This window comes from Thunnus maccoyii, chromosome 11 (assembly GCF_910596095.1).
Source record: "Thunnus maccoyii chromosome 11, fThuMac1.1, whole genome shotgun sequence".
Lineage (NCBI taxonomy): Eukaryota > Metazoa > Chordata > Actinopteri > Scombriformes > Scombridae > Thunnus > Thunnus maccoyii.
Window position 1 is genome coordinate 22,420,617 of NC_056543.1, and position 20,939 is coordinate 22,441,555.

General features: G+C 40.2%; 2 protein-coding genes across 16 annotated transcripts in view; both read left to right on the top strand.

Moving 5' to 3' along the window:
- arhgef7a (Rho guanine nucleotide exchange factor (GEF) 7a) overlaps positions 1-6,095 on the top strand; it is a 33,080-nt gene extending 26,985 nt beyond the window's left edge. For 3 of the 5 annotated variants that reach the window (XM_042426145.1, XM_042426147.1, XM_042426144.1), the window contains 3 exons: positions 4,256-4,349; positions 4,947-5,001; positions 5,287-6,095. In XM_042426145.1, the coding sequence (XP_042282079.1) occupies positions 4,256-4,349; positions 4,947-5,001; positions 5,287-5,409 (272 nt within the window). In that variant the 3' untranslated portion in view covers positions 5,410-6,095. Of the gene's footprint in view, positions 1-242; positions 423-4,146; positions 4,235-4,255; positions 4,350-4,946; positions 5,002-5,286 lie in introns of those variants that run through there. The other 2 variants (XM_042426149.1, XM_042426146.1) reach the window with 2 other exon arrangements.
- A 1,305-nt stretch (positions 6,096-7,400) lies between these two features.
- Positions 7,401-20,939, top strand: part of sox1a (SRY-box transcription factor 1a) — an 88,784-nt gene continuing 75,245 nt past the window's right edge. For 2 of the 11 annotated variants that reach the window (XR_006098645.1, XR_006098647.1), the window contains exons 1-2: positions 7,455-7,825; positions 7,918-7,959. The gene's annotated coding sequence lies outside the window, so the exon portion shown is untranslated. Of the gene's footprint in view, positions 7,826-7,900; positions 7,960-11,004; positions 14,607-20,939 lie in introns of those variants that run through there. The other 9 variants (XR_006098650.1, XR_006098652.1, XR_006098648.1 and 6 more) reach the window with 7 other exon arrangements.

The window sequence follows — 20,939 nt, forward strand, 5'->3', positions numbered from 1 at the left end:
TACCTTGAGTTCCTCCTTTTTTTCATTATTTGTTCTCTCCATACTTTATGTTTGCGTTGTAATTCTCTCCATGTATTCTGATTTGCTCCATCATCCCATCCTGCATCTCTCATTGGTTTTATGATTTACCATTTGTTGCGTGTTGCGTACTCTACGTCTTCCCCTTGTACCGTCACTCCTCCTTCTTTGCCCACCATTTCCTCCCTCTACATTCGCACATCAACTCGGCCCTCCCCGACTAGCCTGGCAGGGCACTGACTTGATGCACAACCACGTGCTGGCCGACGTGGACCGGTCCTGCGTGGACTCGCCGGGCCGCCGTAGCAGCATGTCAAGGCCAGAATTGACCTCTGACCTTTCGGAGGACTCTGACTATGACTCCATTTGGACCACCCACACTTACAGGATGGGTTCAGTGCCGCGTAAGAGCTGCATCTCTCACCAGAACTAAAGAACGTACAGTACTACCACGCTGTACTGTAATGTAAAGTACAGTGCGCTTACCTCTTTTACCTTCAATGTATTAAAAGAAACTAGATTTTTTTTATTTATCTATTTATTTTCTATTATATATTTGTCCATTTTTTTGTTAACTTATTTGGTTTATTTATTTTGACAGTTTGAAGATGTTTAAAGCATCTCCCTGTTGCCTTTGCCACTTTCCCTTTTATGTGCCTCCTCTCTTTCTGTAGTTGTCATGCAGTAAATGTTTGGTAATTCTTGTTAATTTATCTTGAATGTGACCACTCCCCTTGTTTGACCATACATGTGGGGAACTCTCCTAGCAGAGAGTACAGGGATGTTAGAGTGGAATATAGGGGAGGGAGACCCAGGGGAGGGAGAAGTGGGGACTGAGCTTTTCCTGTCTGATATTCAGATGAAATTCAGGAACGAGTGTATTCTATTTACCATGTACTACTTCTCTCCAGTATGTGTTTTTAGAGTATGTATGCTCAAACATAGCACAGATGCCACATACACACACGCACAGGTTCAGGCATATATGCCCCTGCTGCCAGATAATATAGCAGCATGCAAATGTAATATCCAAATTCTTATAATTTTATATCATTGCTTTTATTCATAATTTGAATCTGTATCCATTGTGCCAGTCCTAAGCAGAATTTAATTCAACAGACAACATGACATAAAGCTCTAGAATACTAAAAATCCTTGCTAAGATGAATAACATAATAATAATAATAATAAGATGATAAAATAATGAATGACATACAGTCCATTTTATGTTGTAGCTGCTATAGGAAGAGGAGATTGTTACATAGACTTCACTCTACTACACTAGTCAAGCTTTTATCAATTGAATAAGAGCTAGTGGACTAAGAATCGTGAATTTAAAGGGCCTGTTCACCCAACTTACAAAAAAACACAATTTTACATTTACAGATAGTTTTGGTTTCTTTCTTTAAATTTTCAATGCAATGGAGGTCAGTGGAATTTTGCTTGTGGTTCTTACAGCAGGGAAAATACATTTTATGTGCAACTTAACACCCTCTGAAAATGGTGTTTAGTCTGACCTCTAGTGGTTTAACTTTGTCACCTTAATACTGTGATGTAAAAGTGTACTGCATGGTGTGTCATTACATTATAGTTGGATGTGGTCAGAGGTGAAACAGACTTAAATATTTCAACCAGAGAGGGCAGTAAATGAAATGTTTTCAGCTTAGTGTTAAGTTACTGTTTAAAGAAATTCAACACTAATGTGTCTTTAAAGAAATAATGTCCTGGTTACTTTGATAATCCACAAACCTCACTGTTTTAAATGAAACTGCTTCCAGCACCCCTTCTGAAATTCTATTTACCTCCATTTTAAATTTTGCAGAGGCAGAAATGTCAAAAAAGAGTACAGATACAGTATCTCAAAACCTGGGCAAATAAAACTAAAACTATCTGTATGACTAGATATACCTAGAGGTAAGTGAGAAAATATGCTTTTGTAATTTTGGTGAACTGACCCTTTAAGTCATTCATTTAAATCATTTAATATACTGTTTAGTCTCCTAAGCATTATCCTTAAAGCCTGCTCTTAGACCCAGTAAAGTCACTGTCTGTCAGTGGTTCTACAGGGTTACATTTATATTATAATTCGCATGTTAGTGCATTAACAAAATACAAAGATTCATTTAGACAGTAGAAGTTATACCGTACCAGCCAGATACTAATGAACTTAAAATTGCAGCCTAACACATCTACTGTCCCATAATATAAACCAAATGCCTTTGTTTGATAGGATATGTCACCTGATAGATAAAGGAATCGTTTGACACTTTGGGATTTCTTTTGAATCTTGAACATAAAGAAACAGCTAGCAGCTAGGTAACAAAATCCGACTACCAGCACCTCTAAAACTCACTAATTTAATTAATTAAATAAATAATATATAAAACATTAAGTAATGAGCTTTAGAGATGCTGGTAGGATTTTTTTTTTTTACATTTGGACAGAGCCAGGCTTCCACTCTTTATGCTAAGCTAGGCTAAACATCCTAAATCCCATCTAATTTCATGTTTCAAATTTCTATGTGCCCAAAGAGGAGAAAACAATTCACTAATTTAGCCCGGCTAGTTGTTTTCCCTTCTTCCAGTCTGTCTGCTAAGCTAAGCTAACCTGCTGTTGGCTCCAGCTTCATATTGAACAGACAAATATGGGAGTGGTAGCAATCTTCTCATTTAACTCCCAGCAGGAAAGCAAATATGCCATTTCTCAAAATGTCAAACTATTTGTTTTAACTGCAGCGGTTGTTAGGCTCCAACAATTTGACCAGGTTAGCATATTGTCAAAAACAGACATCCCTTGTGTCACAACAAACTAGCACCTATGCTACCGCCTCATAGGCCAGGCATGCCTTTGTGTTTTCTGGCTTACAAGGCTTCCCATACTATCTCTTGCATTTATTACTATTTTTATGAAGAAGTATTTTTACAGTATTGGTATTAAAAGTACAGGTTGGCATCCATTTAGAGCCTATCCTCTTACAGCAAGCAATGTGAGTGACATTTGGAATATATTGGGCCATGTTACAGTATTTACTGTTTCTGAAATGATTTCTTTATTGTATTCATTATTTTGTATACAGGCTTTTTTTTATTTATATTTTATTCTATTCTGTATGTCAATGTTTACAAAATGATCCCTGGAAGAATCATTTGATTTTTTTTTTTTTTTTTACATTTTATTGGTCTGTATGATAGTTTACACTGAAATTATAACATGAAGTGTTTGAATTATTTTGCACAATCATGTAACGGGCCAGTGGGTGGGGGGGATAGAATCTGTTAAATTCTGTACTTTTTGTCGTCTACCTAGAGTGTGTATGATATAGTCCTAAAGGTAGACTTAAGTATTCAGTGTTACTGTAAAGTAAATGCTCATTCGTAGTGTAAATGCTCACCTTCAATGTTTTGCAAGCAGTGAGGGTAAAAAAGAAACCGTGATTATACGGGAACATTTCTATGTGAACTACTCATTCAACCTCAGAATACTGTCAGAGTGGACTTGAAATATAAAGAGCACATAGTCTCCCTTTCTGTAAATACTAGTTGTCAAGGAGCAAGAAAAAAAAAATCCATTCTATGAGTATTTGAGCTAAGAATATCACTGTCCTTATATCATGTGCTATACTTTGTGACAGGTGTATTCTGTGGTTTAAGAAACTAAGTCAAACTTTGGGACAGGCAGGGTGAAGAGACTAACTGTCTTTGACCAACATTGTCCTCTGTGTGCTCTAATGCTGTATTCAGTTCACACATGTGACCATGTCTTATCTGCAAACAGCGCCTTCAGTGTATTTGTTCTACACTTCTGAAGTGTTCAAGTCCCAAACGCTGTATTATGAGTTTTGAATAAATCTGTCATTTGGTAGACACTGGCATTCTGGTGATTTGTTAAAACAGCAGATGTGATTGTGTTTGGTGTGTGTTTTCATTTGAGGAAGATGATGGAGTGTGAGAGTTATCATTACTTTGATAGAGAATTGTATGAATGGATTTGGCTTTTTTGACAGATATTTCAACTGCCTTTCATTTCCTTTCATTTTCCTCTGGCTCTTGTCTGATATTTGATCTTTGCATGACTAACCCACTACTACTACTGAATGTGGTGTATGTTTGTTTCTCTTTGTGCTGCCAGTCGTTCCAATAAAGAAGTTAGAAGAGGATGATTCAGTGTTGACTCATCTTACTTCAAGGTGAGACAGAGTAAAGTACCAATCGTTGAGTGCTCTTTTGTTTTGAAACAGGACCTCGAAGGGAAACAGGGTTGCATGTGATCATCCCCGGAGAGGAGAGAGTCCTGGATCCCAGTCGCAATGGGCAAAGTACAGCGGAAGAGAAGTAAGACGATAAGTCTCACCCTGAATCAGTGTCAAATCCCATGTAAAGACTAAAACCAACAATTTGTTAGTCCATCTCAGTGCTTTCCAACTTTCTTATCCTGTCTGCAGCACGCTACCCCAAGCCCATCCTTCCCTACTAAAGACATTAATCTTTTAAAATAGGTCACATTTGTTGCACTGGTGAGTATTTATGATGGCAGGATAGTGTACATATGTAGGATCACCAGCACAGTACCCATGTGTATCGTTACAAAGGAACATGCCACCCAGCACAACAGTGTGGCTCAGCTGCACCTTTTTGGACAACAATGAAGGTCAATGGTGCAGGGAAATAAACTGTATTGGGCTTTTTTTGGGATAAAGTTGCTCTTCTCTTTGGATTTGTTGACATTAAGAAAAATAAAGAATATTTCATGTCATTTGTTTACCACCCAAAGACTTTACATAAATGTTTGATGTCAGCTACAACTCTTAACATTATAATTATTGGTAAACTGGCTGCTTTTGGTTTAGTGACGCTACTGCACCGAGCTTAACAACCAGTCTTGTGGACATGAATGTGTTGACCTGTAATAATAACATTTTTATCTCGAAGGAGCCTAGTGGATGTTGTGTATGCCCTGAGGGATGAGGTTCAAGAGCTAAAACAGGTGAGGATGTTTTACAATAGATCGTGATAGTGTTATTTACCAAACATATGACTTAAAGTTATATATACCTGGTTTGATTCTCAGATTTATAAATGTGTTTTCTGAGTAAAGAGAAGGCATAATGTGAGTTACGTGGAATTGAAGAGATTTGAATTTTCTTGTTTAAATTAGTGAGTTGTTTCAGATGATTTAGACTAATGATATTGTCACCTTAAATGTAGGTTAGGGTTAGGTGAATGTCTGTTTTTACAACAAAACGACTGACTGGATTGTTTTCCATCACAGGATAATAAGAAGATGAAGAGGTCACTGGAAGAGGAGCAGAGAGCACGCAAGGATCTAGAAAAGGTTGTGAGGAGGGTGTTGAAGAGCATGAATGATCCAACATGGGATGAGACAAACCTGTGATGCTCTTGTGTGCCTCCATCTGAAGTGGAGTGTGTGTATATGTGTGGGCTTGCTTGTGCTGTGTGTGTGAAACTCACACACAGTTTGAGGTTGGGTGTGTGAGTGAGAGAGCAAGAGTGCTGAATGAATCGAGCCGTGATACTGAACAGGCTCAACCATCTACTCCCTCAAAACATTCCTCCAACACCAAGCAAGAAGGTAAAAAGATTACAAACTTCCTCCTCTGTGTGTCCCATCACTTCAACATGCATCCTTAGTCTCTTTGGCCATGTTCAGCATGGCTGGAAGACAACTGGCGAGAGCTGCTCTCCCTGCGTTTACAGTCATTTAACAGGACGCTGTCCAGTGGTACAGAATCGGTACTTAAATGGAGTTAATGGTCACAAGGCCTTGGGACAAGTGTGAACTTCAACCCCATGACATTTCATAACCTCTCATGTTATTTAATTTTCTGTGAATTGATTCTTGTTGGGTCTCTTCCCCTGACATAAACTCGTCTTTGTGTCTTTTTTTTGGTCTTTTTTGTCTTTATCTTCCACTTCTTGACCACTTTGCAGTTTGACTGTCTTTCTGGGCATCCTAAGGGAATTGTACAGAGATATTGAACTTGTACTGTATAATGTAAATACTGCAAAAATATGAGCCTTTGTCCATTGGGAGAAATAAATGTGTTTTTAGAAGAATGACTTTGAATTGCCACTAAATATGTTCCTGCATTTCAAATGAACAAGGAAACTCTACTTTCTTTCTCTGTCTCTCTCAGGTACACACACATGCACACAACACACAAATAAAAGCACCAAGTCCAGATCATCAACTGGGAACAGCGGACAATTGCCCTGGGGCCATTCACGGGCCCAAACAAACCTCAGTGTGTTTCAAGTGGTTGTATGTAATTTGATACAATAGAAATATATTGAAATATCAACTAGGGTGGGTCATACATTATTACCTAATTGTACAGTTTTAAGACTTCATTTAGTTTAAATTATACTCGTGGAGCATGTTTTATGTCATAGTTTTGTTGAATTAAACTGCCTTAAACTAACTGACACACACATACGCAAAAACTAAGACCAGGTACACCATCATAGAAGAATTGGTTGGTTTGTTTCTCTGTGTGTTGGTGTGGAAATTGCATAGTGACGGGTGGTGGAGAGCCTTGGGACTCTTAACGAGTTTATCCAGCTATGAAAAGGACAACACAAACTGGGATTGCTTGTGTATAGTGAGCATACAGACTGTGTGAGTAACATCAGTGCGAATCAGAGATTCAGAATGTTTTCCAAGATTTAGAAATGAATGCCTTAAAAAGGTATTGACCCCAAACGTTTGCCTTTAAAATGTGTTGTTTCACGACTGACTTGTATTAGCCTTTTATGGAATTACTCAATAGAAAAGGACTGGTGTGAAAATGAAAACAAGTCGACAAATTGGTCTAAATTGGGTGCAAATATAGAACAACTCATATGTTGAAGAAAGAATCCCCCTATTTATGATATCACTGATGTAGCTGAGAGTTTCCAGTAGAGAGGAGAGCAGCCAAACTGAGTTGGTAAGTTTTTTAGGGAATTGCATTATTCTAAGGTATTTGTAAAGCCACATGCGCTGATACTAAAAAGTAAGGCACATATTGTTGCTTTATTATTATTTTTTTAAAGAAATGTTTTTATAACCCTACAGAGGTCAACGACCTATCAAACAACTGAAATTGTGGTGCTGCAATCAAACCTGCAGTACGGAACTTCTGTCTCCCCCCTGTGGCAGTGAGCGTAAATAGTAGTTACTTGGATGTAACAGCAGTTCAATAAGTACGTGAGTCGGTCCCCATAGCCACTGTTGCGGCTGTACAACGATAGATTGTTTTGAGCGTCACAACCCCCGCGAAATGACTCGTTTCACCGTCCGAATTTGATCAATTCGGTCCGATAACATTTGGTAAGTCTAGGAGAGCCGCACGATTAAGTTATTTTATCCTTCGAGTTAGCAGATGGCTAAACCGGAAGTCTAGTGCGCATGCTTTGTGGGCGCCTTCAGCTCTGGCAAACCAATCATTGCTGGTTGATGTAAAACGCATCACTACCGGTGCGCCAGCGCGGGAATGTCGCCGCAGACGCCAGATTTTAAAAACTATCTATACTGTTTAATACAGAGACATTTACCTTGCGGTGATAGGCTTAATCAGCATTGTGTAAACTTGTTTGGCAAGGGCTGGAATGTAACGGACGTTAATGTATATGTAAAAGCCCTGCACTGTATGTTTAAGCTACCATGTGTTCACACATTCACGTGCCACACTTTACGTGCTAACTCCTCTCAAACAGTACTGCTTCTGCTGCTCCTGTACTGAACGTAGCATTTGGAAAACAAGCCAACTGTCGTGTTGTGCAGTGAGGAAATTTCCTGCTGCAGCTAGGTTGGTATTCCTACATCAGCCATTTGTCATATTAGTGCAATTTCTCCTTGTTCTTCGCCTAGCTTAAAGTGAAAGTTTTCCTCTGTTGGCAGCTTCAGACCTAATCCATCCCAAGGGCTCCAATGAAATGCCAGGTAACTTCACTTCACTTCACTTCACTTCACTTCACTTCACTTCACTTCACTTCACTAAGCTAAGTTTGTGCTGGCATGTAGTTATATTTCAAGTTATCTTATGAGGCTGCTGCTGAGCTCCAGCTTTACAGTTTACAAGTTTAATATGCTTCAGTTAAACCAGCATTGCTTTATTTTTGGCCACTTGGGGACAGTGGAACAAGCTGTTGACACTACATTTTTATTTATCACCTTATAGTTGTTATGGTAAAAGTATTAGTGAACACGTCACCTGTTTACACATCCAGCAGAATCCAGCAACATTAATATTAATTTGAAGTTGTGTCTCTGGCCCAATATTCACTCCCCATTTAGCTCTATTGAAAGATGTTTCTAATATTTTGCACCCCTCATGTATGTAAATAGGGGTAGAGTCCAACATGCCTAGAAGAAGTATCACCTTTCTGACAGTGCCAACAAAAAATTAAAATTTATAAGCTTCTTAAAAGTTCACAATTACATTGGATTGTACAGGTGTACCTAATTAAGTGGCCAGCAAGTGTATTTTGCTCAGACACCATGCTGCTGCTGTACTGTCCGTTCACACTCTTCTCTAACAATAACAAACACTACTACTGCTGCTTCTATTGCTCATATTGCATTTCATGAATCCCACCTTGACCCCATTATCCACCCGTGGAGTTCAAGTTTCACATCTAGTTTATTATCATCACTCCCCAGTCTGCTGTGCTGAAGTTGGTGTGTGCTTGCAGGGACTGACAAAGTCACAATGAATGAGAATAAATGCTCAATGTTCACATTATTGATCAGTTCTACATGAGTGGGCTGAAATTAAATTGAGAATGGTATTATTATTGGCAAAAAAAAGCCACAGGAAGCTAAAAACAAGTTTGCGTGGCAAGTATATTGATTGCATCTTGCCTTTGACCTAACAACAAAAAACCATTTATGCTCATGGGTGTGTATATGTTTGTATGTGTGTGTTTTTGTGTGCGTTTGCCACCTCTTTTTGAAACCACACGCCTATTGAAATCCATTGTGTTCCCTGATAATCGTGACAAGCTTTGTTGGGGGGAGATGATCCCATTCTGCCGCTGTTGGATGAATAAGCGCAGATGTCAACCTTTTCACTGTGACTCTCACCTTGTCCACTCATTGGTAATGAAAACAGTTGCCTTTTGTTTCACGCTGAATATTCCTTCGTAGGAAACAAAGGCACAGTTCACATTCATCCTGTGAAGCAGATCTCGGCAGATAAAGCCAGGCCAGCGCTGTTGTGCTCTGACCTTTTTGGCCTGACTCTCTCGCAGTGTTTGCCTGGTTGACTGCCACTCAGCCCACAATAATGAACCACACCATTAAAATAGCCACTGCCCTGCTACTGGGTAGTTTACCTGGATCTCTTAGCTGATGTTACCTGCTTAGTACACATCGCGGTAATGCTTGGGCTCTAGATTTTCTCTATTTCCTTTCCCCACTTTACCAGGACAAACTTAAGAGTCTTCCTCATCCTGTCAAGTGTCTGGTGGGTGAAAAACTTGTGAATTAAAGAGGGAGTGGTGTATTATCAGGGTTCTGACCTGCCCCAGCCCCTCTTCGCTCTCTCTGCCTCTTTCTTCCCACCAGGACGGAGTGACAGCTTGTCACTGTGGCCGCTCCACAATCCGGCTCAGAACCCCCGACTATTGTGGCGCTCAGAAAAAAGCATCATGGTCTTCCTCTCTCTTTCGTTCACTCTTTTTTTTCCCCCCTTTTCAAAGCAGAGAATCAATCAGCTGTACACACACACACACACACACACATACACAAGACTCACTTCTTTTCCCTTCCCTCTGTCTATTCAGCAGCCAGTGATCATTTAGACTTGACATGTATTGTGAAAAACTGAGCTGCTCTGCCTCTTTCTTCTTCTCTTTCTTTCACTCCCTTTCTCTTTCAACTGTCTGTCATTAATGTCCAGGTCTTACAATATACGAACAGAGGAGAGGAAGAAAGCGAAGAGTGAGGGATGAATTGATGGATGGGCGGATAAGCACTCAGTGTCCTTTCTTTAAAGATTTGTTATTGTACAGTACTGTCTCTCAGTCATTTTTGGTTGGTGTTTCAGTCTGAAAGCCCGTCCACGTGCTCTTTTGTATGGGAAAGCAATAAGGCCCCATTGAATGAAGCTGAATGGACCTGCCATCCTTAGGGGCTGAGGCCTGAGGACTCCTATTCTTTAGCCCCCAATCTAATTGGAGCTGAAATGAAATGGAGGTTTCTTATGAAAATAGGCTTTGTTTGGCCGCAAGGCTGGTAATTCATAAACAATAAGCAGGGCCCCATTGTGTAGATAATAATATATTCATGCCGCTAGAGATGGGGAGAAGGCAAAGCGAAGGCTGAGGATATATAAGGAGGATAGGCAGAGACAGGGATGGAGAGTGGAAGGATAAGAGGAAGGGGAGGAGGGAGACTAGTGGCTAATAGCAAATAGTGGGTCAGAGAAAATTGGTAATGGTTGGGTAGAAGCAGAGGACTTATTAGAGGAAGTGAAAGGACTAAAAGTGGGAAGGAGAGAAACATGAGTGGGAGTGAGGGAGGTGAAAATGATGGGAGTAGGAGAGATAGATCAGATAAGAGTGAGGCGAGGAGGGCGGGAGATTGAGAAATGGTTTTGAGTACCTCTAAGCCAACAGGTGACTGGTTTGGCATCGGTGGGAGAGAAGGCAAGTGAGTGAGAGTATCATGAAAAATTGAATAGGTTGCATAGTGCAAATCTCCGTGGTGTTGAAGAGTGGTGGAGCTGATAGAGTGGATTGGTCAAGTGCAGAGATAGAGCAGAGCAAAAGCAGTCAATGTCTAACAGGCGAAGGGGGAGACGAGGAGAGATGAGACCGGTGTGTCTGCGCTGATATGAAGCAGACAGGAGGGCTTTCACAGCCTGGAGAGACGATGTGGGGGGGGGGGCGGGGGGGGCTGCTAAGAAAAACAGGTGAGCCTTTATGCCACTTTGATGCATCAGTCTTTCTAGATTATCTCTCACTGTTATCTGGAATTGTGCAGGGCAACGCTGCTTCTGTGTGATGATCCTCAGCTGAGTCTACACGCTCTCTCAAAGAAGTGACTTTCTCTGTCGACGCTCTCAAACAGTAGGACCAAAAAGCGTGCTGGACTTAAGTGCTCTTTGGAGTGACAGGCTGACTGAGAGGACGTTGCTTCCTGGATGTGCTCCAAGCAGTTCTTATTACAGGCTTTTCACCATGTCACTGTGGAGGGATTCTTACAAACTGTACGACAGGAAACACCCATTCCTCTGGATGCTTCTGGAAAACACTGTGCTGTGACTTTTCTTGTTTTCTTTCTAATTTTTCAACTAACTATCCTGGACACTTTTTTTGGTGAGGAGAAGATGTTGAGGAACTGATTCAAACTGTAAACACTTCTAGTTTTCAGTTTTACTGCCTTTTTAAAGATAGAGATCATAACTAATGGTGAGTAATATAGAAATGTCAAATTTTGGGTGAACTGACGTTGTGTGTGTCTGAGTTTTGGAGGGGTGTATGTTCGCCCCCGTAGAGAGACAAAAGGTTTGATTTGCATGTGCGTGTACAAACAAAACAATATGCAAGAGTGATGTCAGGTGCGAGAAGAATCAACATAGTTTATCCGTGTTAGTCGTGCTCTTAAATAAACGTCAAAGTTACTCTGTGAACGCTGCGTGTAACTTTTCACCAGTGCAGGTGTCACCGAGATACGCAGAATATCAAATGACACAAGGCTCTGAACTGACAAAATGATATATTTTAAATGATAATCACAGTTTTAATAAGTTGTGACTTTACATTTTAAATACCTGCACTAATATCACAAGACTGCACACAGCTTTGAGTGCGTCTGAAGCGACATGCCTCCCTGTAAATCCGTTACACAATATGTAAAATTAAGTTGAGTGGAAAATAAGATGTTGGATAATTACTCATGGTGTTATAGAGGAGCAAACGTATCACTTTATATCCTCTTAAGAATTTAAAACACACCCGTTCGTTCAATTTCATGACTTACAGAAGAAGATTCTCAGGATAGATTTAAGTTATGTAGAGATGTAATTAAAAAAAACAAATTATTAAGCAACAAAATTGTCCACAGACGTATTTAGCCTCCTTGTTGTTGTTTCATGGGTGTATCGGCCAAGAGGTGGTGGTATTTACTTGGATCCGAACGTGTGTGAGACACTTGGGTACCTGACACAGTCAGTGTTTAGGTTGAGCCACTAGATGTCAGCATTCATCAACATATGAAACAAAATTATAGCACTTCTTTTTTTTTTAATTTCCAACATTCAGACCAAATTCAGCTTATAGCAGAACATATGTACGCGCTGAAGTGCATATGAATATAAGTCTTAACAATGGAGATATAAACATACCATTAAGGTATCATCCAACAGTAAATCATAGCAATACATGGATGCAATGCCTTAGACATGTTTTAAATATTTTAAAGGATTACACCACTTTCACGTGCCATAAGTCCACAGCAGGCAAATTGGTCTAAAGAGCTGTTTGTTATGTTTTGTTTTGGCCTTGGCCAAGAATGTTTGACTGTAGAATTGAATTTAACTGCATGTCACAGTAAAGGTCTGTTCTTAATCATAGAGATACTCTTACCACGAGATGGCAATCGCACATAATGAAAATCCGTGTGTGTGTGTGTGTGTGTGTGTGTGTGTGTGTGTGTGTTGGGGGGGGGCATGGAAGGTCCCGGGTGTTAATGCTCTCCACATGGATGTTTTGCATATAACTAGATGTCTTTACATTGGTTTGTTTTGGGTTTTGTCTGTCTCCGTCCTACATGCGCGTGCATCTGTTCATTAACCTGCAGTATTTATTGAATATCTGTGTGAGCGGAGCTGGATGTTTCCCTGCTGGAGGTCCTTGTTTGTTTGGTTTATTTGCATGCAGCGAAGTGGTTGCTGGCGGTGCTGGTCACTACAAGTGGCTGGCATTCGGAGCCTGCTAATCAGGCTGCGGGCAAACTGGGTGGCAGCGCTCCGAATGGTTTGCTGGAGATTATCCCAAAATTATCCATGAATTATCCCCCAGAATTACGCCATTCCAAGTCAGGCCTTGTCCATTGATGGGACTGGGAAGAGAGAGTGTTGGACGAGGAAGTGTGTATGTGTGTGTGTGTGCATGCGTTGTCGGGGGGAGATTTGGATGGAGCAGTGTTGGTGTCTGTGTCATGGAGCGTATATTTCTCTGTGTGTGTGTGCTCTGTAATGATTCTGGCAGTGTTGGTACATTGGGGTAATGGAGCATGTTAATCCACATCAAACAGCTATTAGCGGCAGATTTTACTCATAAAAGTCACTAGTTGCAGTAAGAGGAAAGACACAAAATGAACGTACAATCTTGCAACCTGTGTACTTTATTTTACTCTTGCAGTCAACCAGTGGTTTGTCGCACCAAAAAGAAATACAGTTGTGCTTGTTAAGCCCTCTAATTATCTATTATCAAATCCCCAAATCTGCAACAAAACATCTATGTAAATGTGTAAAATTTTGTATCTCAACATTTTCACAAGACATTTATTCCCGAAGCTAGACATTTTTCGAGCCATTTGGAGCATTGTATTAAACTCATTTCTGTGTAGCTGCTGTCAGCACACATTATGCTGTCATTAAAGTCTGGGTTGATAGGAGGGACTAGTTGCCTGCTTGTGTGTGGCTGCTGGAGACCCAGGAAGATGAATAGTGCTGGTGAACCTCTCTGCGATAAGTGTTCGGTAAACAGGTCAGTGGATTGTCCTCCGAGGCTCAGTCTGAGCTATTTTCCCTGACTGGGAACACAAATTATCCTCCGTATTCATCCCATAAACAGACCACCAGTGGCGCAGATTCCACATAGTTTGTTGTGGCTGTATTTGCGTACTCAGTCACTGTGGGGTTTTTTTTTTTATTTTTGGTGCTTGGCTGAATGTAGACAGGACTACTTGTACATGTGAATCACAATATGGGATAACACATGCACGCTTTTCACCCACTCAACAACAACAGTCCAAATGCAGTGCTGGCGAACAGATGAAAGCACAACTATTGAAGATGAGAAAACAATTAGACGTAGAGCGGGCACAAGTGGAGGATCACAGTGAAACACGCACTGGCAAGGAAGAGGAAAACAGTGAGAGGCAGAGGGGCAAAGAGAGGGAGAGGCCAATGTGGCGAAAGGTTAAGTACTCTTTTTTTTCAGATGCTGTAATTCCTGCAGGGCCTTGTTCCTTGACCCGCCGGTTAGAAGAGGGAGGTAAAAAAAAAAAAAAGGGGAGCGAGGGAAGGAAGGAGAAAAGGCTAAAGCTGCATGTGAGGTTGCAAGGTGAGAGGTGGAAGAGCTAAAATGGGAGGAGTATTTGCCTCTGGCTGATGGGGAACAATTGGACACACAAGGAGGCACGCACACACACTCGAAACCAGAAACAAAAATGGACTTTCTCACACACACACACACTTAGCACTACAGTCCCAGCAGGCTATGAACTTCAGTGCAGTTGTTGCCATGGCAATACACTGAGTTGCTGACCCCCCGACTCCATTTTTTCCTGCCGCTTTGCTATTGAAAGAGATGATTGACAAGTGTCCAAATGTCAGCCGACCCAGCCGGCCACACAGATTGGGGGGAGGGAGGGAGGGGGGGGGGGGGTGGGAGCAGCCATTTTATGTTACTTTCACTCACAGGGAGGAAGGTGTGTGTGTGTGTGTGTGTGTGTGTGTGTGTGTGTGTGTGTGTGTGTGTGTGTGTGTGTGTGTGTGTGTCTGCACATACATATATGCATGCACTGAGTGTCTGTTAAGTATCTGAGGCTGAACTCAAATAACAATCACAATAAATAGTATCTACCCCCCCGATGCAAAGCATACATTGAACAAACAAATCACTAGAGATGCATACACACATACTGTAGGTGTTGCATTCACACACACACACACACACACACACACACACACACACACACACACACACACTAACCTGCACAAAGAAAGCTTCCAAATGAAGGCCTTTTGTTTGCAAGACAGGGTCATATATTTGCTTTGTCTTTAGAGCTGCACTGATAACACATTCAGAGAAAAGCTGGACTGGTTGGTTGTTGCTGTTGAGTTTTTAGTGTTTATTTGTCTGCTGTGCATATTTATGTGTTACTGAATCTACACGTATTCATAAATCAAATATGATAAACAGTAGTTTACACACAACAGCGACACTTATGTGTTGTCTGAAGGCCAGAAGGCGCTTTTGCTTATACCTCTTTTTTTTTTTTTTTTTTTTTTTTTTGTACGCTCTCTCCCTTTCTCACTGTCTCATTGTCCGCAGGCTTGAAGAGATCGGTCTTATCTTGATCACCCACAGCAACACATTAACCTCTCCTCTCTTATCTCTACACTGGTCATTAGTGCCAAAACCCTTAACGTCCTATTGACAAGGGGCACAGAACTCTGCATCTGTGTGTGTGTGTGTGTGTGTGTGTGTGTGTGTGTGTGTGCGTGCATGCATGCCTTGAGTTATCGTAGGTGACATGCGGTTGAGATCTGCTGAGTTGGTGATCTGAGCCGATAACATTATTAGCCCATGGTGTATGTGTGAGTGTGTATGTACAAAATATAGCAGGAGAGAGTGAGAGAGGGGGAAAAATGCTGCAAGAGTTCTTCGAATTGTTTTCGGTATTACGAGGCATCACCCAAAAAATGTAACAGTTTATAATGGATATTATGTGCTTTTATTTAGATTCTGTTGTGATCTGTGCATTTTTAAAACATAAGTATCTGATTTATTTTTTGATATTTATTTGCTGAATATGATATAATTTGTGCTAAATGCAGAGAACATATAAATAAATGAATTATCTCTGAATTACACTCTCCTCAATCTTTACAAGAAAATGTAGTAATTCAAAAGGTAGTCATCAGTTTTTTGCCATGACGCTATAGAGGAAGTATTGAAGGAAGATAACATGTACTTCCTGTCTCTAATGCAGCAGCATTGGTGCTGAATGGGTTACTCCATTTACTGTTGATGGAGCATTACGCTTCAGCTCAGTCAAACAGCTGTCAACAGCAAAGTGTATCGCAAATTAAATCAATTCAGTGATATCACGCCTTGACACACAGCAATCAAATCCCTTATAACAGTAGTGTTAGCACATTCTTTAAAACACTCCGTGTACATCGGACGTGTTTTTTAAATATGAAGAGGAAAAAAAAAAAACCCCACAACAAAATATACGTTCATTGCTCTTCAGATGATGTGTTCAGGGTCACAGGCACTACCGTAATTGTTATTTTAAATATAGAACACAAAAGAACAAAAAACGTTGAATTTCAAATGTTTTGCAGAAATCTAACCGTTGAAACTCATTCATGCTGACTGAAAAACAAAATCACATTCCTCGTAACACGTCATAGAAAAATTCAGGCGTTTAGTTTTGAGTTAAATGTGCAACACTCTTTATAAATGTACCGTAGTACTTATCGGGTCTGTCTGTTTTCTGTCTCCTCCTGGCCCTGTGTGTTAGTGGGGCTGACAATCTAACAGGTTAAAAGAATAATTGCAACTCTATTTACCCCAAACAGCCTCTCCTCTGCACATAATTACATCCGCATCCGCACACACACAAGCACGCACATACACAGACACACTATCACATACTGAGGCACCCTCACTGAGAGAGAGAGAGAGAGAGAGTGAGTGAGAGAGAGAGAGAGAGAGAGAGAGAGAGTCCCTGCACTAATATTTAGGTAGTAACAGTCATGTGTTTGAGTGAACCCTCCTCTTGTCCTCCTCTTCAACGCAAAGCACTGTTAACCACCGGCACTCACTGTGAGAGGAATACACCCCGCATTGACCGTACTCATCGTGGTGTGGGTGTGGAGATGCCCTGTGTGTGTGTGTGTGTGTGTGTGTGTGTGTGTGTGTGTGTGTGTGTGTACGTGAAAGAGATTGTGAGATGTTTACATGAAAATAATATAACAATTCTGAGGTGTAGTTCTACAACAAGTGAATATATGTATCTGTGATTTATGAGAATATAGAATAGGGCTGCAGCTAACTCTTATTTTCATTATCAATTAGTATTTTTAGGTTTTTGATTGATGAACTGATTGTTTGGTCTATAAGATATCAGAAAATAGTGAAAATACACATCACATTTTACAAAAGAACATGATGACATCTATAAATTGATTGTTTTGTCTGATCAAATGGTCTAAAAACCCAAAGATATTCACTTTAAGAATCCTTACACTGGAAATGTTCATTTTTGCATGAATGACCTAAACAATTAATTGATTGTCAAAATTGTTGTAGATGGGTTTTCTGACTATATGATTAATTGACTATTTGTCTCAGCACATACATAACATTACATATGTATGTTTTTTCAGGAACTAAAAGGTTCAGGTCATAATAAATATTTATTTGCAGGCACTGTTCATTTTTAGTAGCTAACTTATTTTAATTATGTTGTTATGCTCTTCAATTTCAATCAGATTAATTCTCTTTTTGGCTATTTTACTAAAAAAAAACAAAAAAACAACATATTAAATATTTAGACTCTTCCACTCACAGCTGCAGGTCTAGTCTGTGTATCCAGTCCTCAGGTGTAAAGATTCCAGCCTGCAGCTCAGTGAAGCAGTGCCTGCGCTTGGACATTGGTGGCGCTGCTGCTACATTGTGATTAATGACTGCTGCGGCTATACAGTGGACCCTGTCACAGCCCGGCATTACATTAGAAGACATTATCTAAATACTCAACAAAGTGAAATTGAATTTAGGGCTCCTCCAGTCCCTCCTCCCCTGCTGCCAGTTCAACCGGCCTGCTCTAGGATCCCCTTCTCGCCTTATTGTTACAGCGAGTCGCGCAGGATCTTCTGCTCCTCATCCACTCTCAAATTGAATCAGTCTCAATTTGACCTTTTTATGTAGCAGAATCTGCCACATAATCCGGGGCTACAGATGTACAGTACTGTATGTGCATGCAAGTATGTTTGACACGTGTGTGTGTGTGTGTGTATGACTTAAGTCACTTGTGTGTGTTTGTGTGTGCCCACATGTGCCCCTGTGTCAGCTCGCATTGCTTACAGTGAAGTGGGAAACAGCATCTCCCTATTTGCCGCAGAATAGACCAATTAGTGTTTAGCAACAGAGTAGGAACCCATTTGAATGTGTCATTGATTAGCAGGATTTGGCTAATCATCACATCTCATAAACTCACCCGCTAATGTCAGCTGGATCTCCTACAGTACGCCTCCTTCTCCTCGCTCAATCTATCCCTCCATCTCCTTTCCTTCTCCTTTCAGCTCCCTCTTCCCGTCTGTCTTTCCGCACTTGTCTTTTTTGCCCATCTGTCTCCGTCTGTCTTCTATCCCTTCCTTCCTCTGTTTTTCTCCTCTCTTCTCAATTTCTTCCTTCCTCTCTTCTCCTTTCTTCTCATTTTTTTTTCTTCAACTCTGGGGAGGTTTACAGTAGAAGAAGCTGAGCGGATGCTGACTTTCCTTCTTGTACATCAGGAAAGGAGAACAAGAGTTGGATTCTTTATATTTTAGTCTGCACTGCTGATAATGTATAAAGGAAATATGTACTTTAAAAAAAAAAATTAATTGTCCACTCCACAGTTGTTTTTTTCCTCATTGAGCTTGTACTGTACTCTTCATCAAAGCTTTTTAATTTCTGAAATCTTTTAAATATCATCAACAACAAGGGAAAGAAATACAGAAAAAATACCTCATACTGTCACTTTCAATTGCACCCATCAAAAACTGTGGTCGTCAATTTTAGGTCAAAACAGTGAGAGAGAATATGAAGTGGAGTTGTTACAAAAAACAAAAGCTAGGTTTCAAGGTTTCAATACTTTATTTCCATTTCAACATAGTTGATAGGAATTTAGTTTGGTGACCTCACACAGAGCAAGAACCCCCCTCACATACAATGATCACCTTAGCTAGTGTTAGTAAGTGTTGGTGCTACATCCCAAATCAAAGACAATCAAAGACCTTGGCTTCAGATGGAAATGGGAAAAGTCTACAAGCTGCACTGAGGTAACATTTTTATTGTCTGAACAATATGATGATGAGTAATAAGTGTATTTTATTTTATGCATATAATTATATTATATAATTAGCAAGATGTCCTTTGCTTTCAGAAAATATTCATTACCAATATATTTTAGGGTTGGAACTGCCAATTATTTTCTTGATTAATCATTTCATCTGTAAAAGGTCCAAAAAATGCCTGTTGCACTCCTAAAAATTAATCCATTATCAAAAGAGTTGTTGATTATTTTTCCTTTGATCAACTAATTAGGTCATCAACTTATCATTTCAGCTCTTGTACATTACATTGCTTTTATTTGTTAAATAGCACATGTATTATAGTTCGAGAGGAAACATTGACTACTACAGAAAATGTAATTTAACAATAGTGACCACAGTTTGATTTTTAAAGAATTTTAATAGGATATAATAAATTTCCTGAATATTTTAACTTAGTGTGTTTATAATACTGTTAATCTTTAAGTATAAATCTAATCACCTACTCAGATATTTACTGTGCTGGCCGTGATACAAACAGGACAACGAGTTCTTGATTGATCTCAACGCTCTGCTTTTGAACTCGAAGAAATTAAATTAATGGTTTTGGAGCTCTGTATGTTGTGTAATAGGTATTAGTTATCATATTAATTAGCATCTGTTTGACACAGTGTGGTGGCCAGCTGGGAACATGATGGAGGACATGCGGCGTGCGTGTAGGTGTGTGTGCGTGCGTGCGTGTGTGTGAGGTGGCAGGGGGGGAAACTCGCAGCGTTTGATTTGTTGTGTTGCTAATGTGACACTGATTATACAGGTCAGAGTAAAACAAAGCGGTGAGACGCTGCAATGCTAATACAGATGCTGTGATAACAGGGTTGTCATCTCTCTCTCTCTCTCACACACACACACACACACACTCACACACACTCTCAAACACAGACTGATATACCTTCACGTGTATGTTTACACATGTACATGTACGCATTCTTGTGCCCTTGTGAAACATATCAAAAAACACATAAACACACTTGTGACACACACATTCGCAGGTCACGGAAAAACATCTGACAATGACTTCAACAAACCACAGTGAGCTTTTTTTTTTTTTTTTTTTTTTTTTTGTAAGTGGTAGACTGTTGCCATGGAGAGAAGAGGTTAGTGAATTTGACCTATGCTATCATGCTAGCTTTGGTCCCACAGCTGTAATTTCATATGAGAGAAAAAAAATATGTGTTTCTCACTGAATTGATTTATCCCTATGTTTATGAGTAGATAAGTGCAGTGATGCTTAGATGGAGGGTTATTTTCATGGGGTGACTCTTTTGTGTGTATTGTGTTTATCTAGGCCACTGTTGATGTAGGGAGTACTGTAGCTCTTTTTTCTCACAGCGGGGACCCTCTTTTTGTGTTCATGTGCATGGGTTTTCTGTATGTGCGCCTGCAATTTGTTTGTGTGTGTGTGTGTGTGTGTGTGTGCCAATCTCCGCCGCAGGTAAGGCAAAGGCATGGGAGACATTGTGGTTTATGAAGGAGCAGTGCGTGATCAGACTGCCCTGCAGCAGTAACAAAATAAATCACAAATAGGATGCAAAAATTAAAAGTGACTAAATAATATGCGGTGCATTTGTTCTGATTTAGTCAACATAAAACCTGTTCTTCCATTTAAACTGGTTCAGCTTGTGTGACATTAATGCAGTCAGAAAATAAAATCAAACTCATCTCTTGTTACCTGCAGCAATTAGATAGCTTTACATTATTTGACATAATTAACCCATAACAGAATAATGTGTGTGTGTGTGTGTGTGTGCATGCGTGTGTGTAACATATGGAGGACAACAAGAGAGCAAATAGGGTGCCGAGATATGGTCGTCTGTCTGGGTTTTGGGGTAATTTGCCGGGGCGGGTGTGAATGTTGGCGGAGATG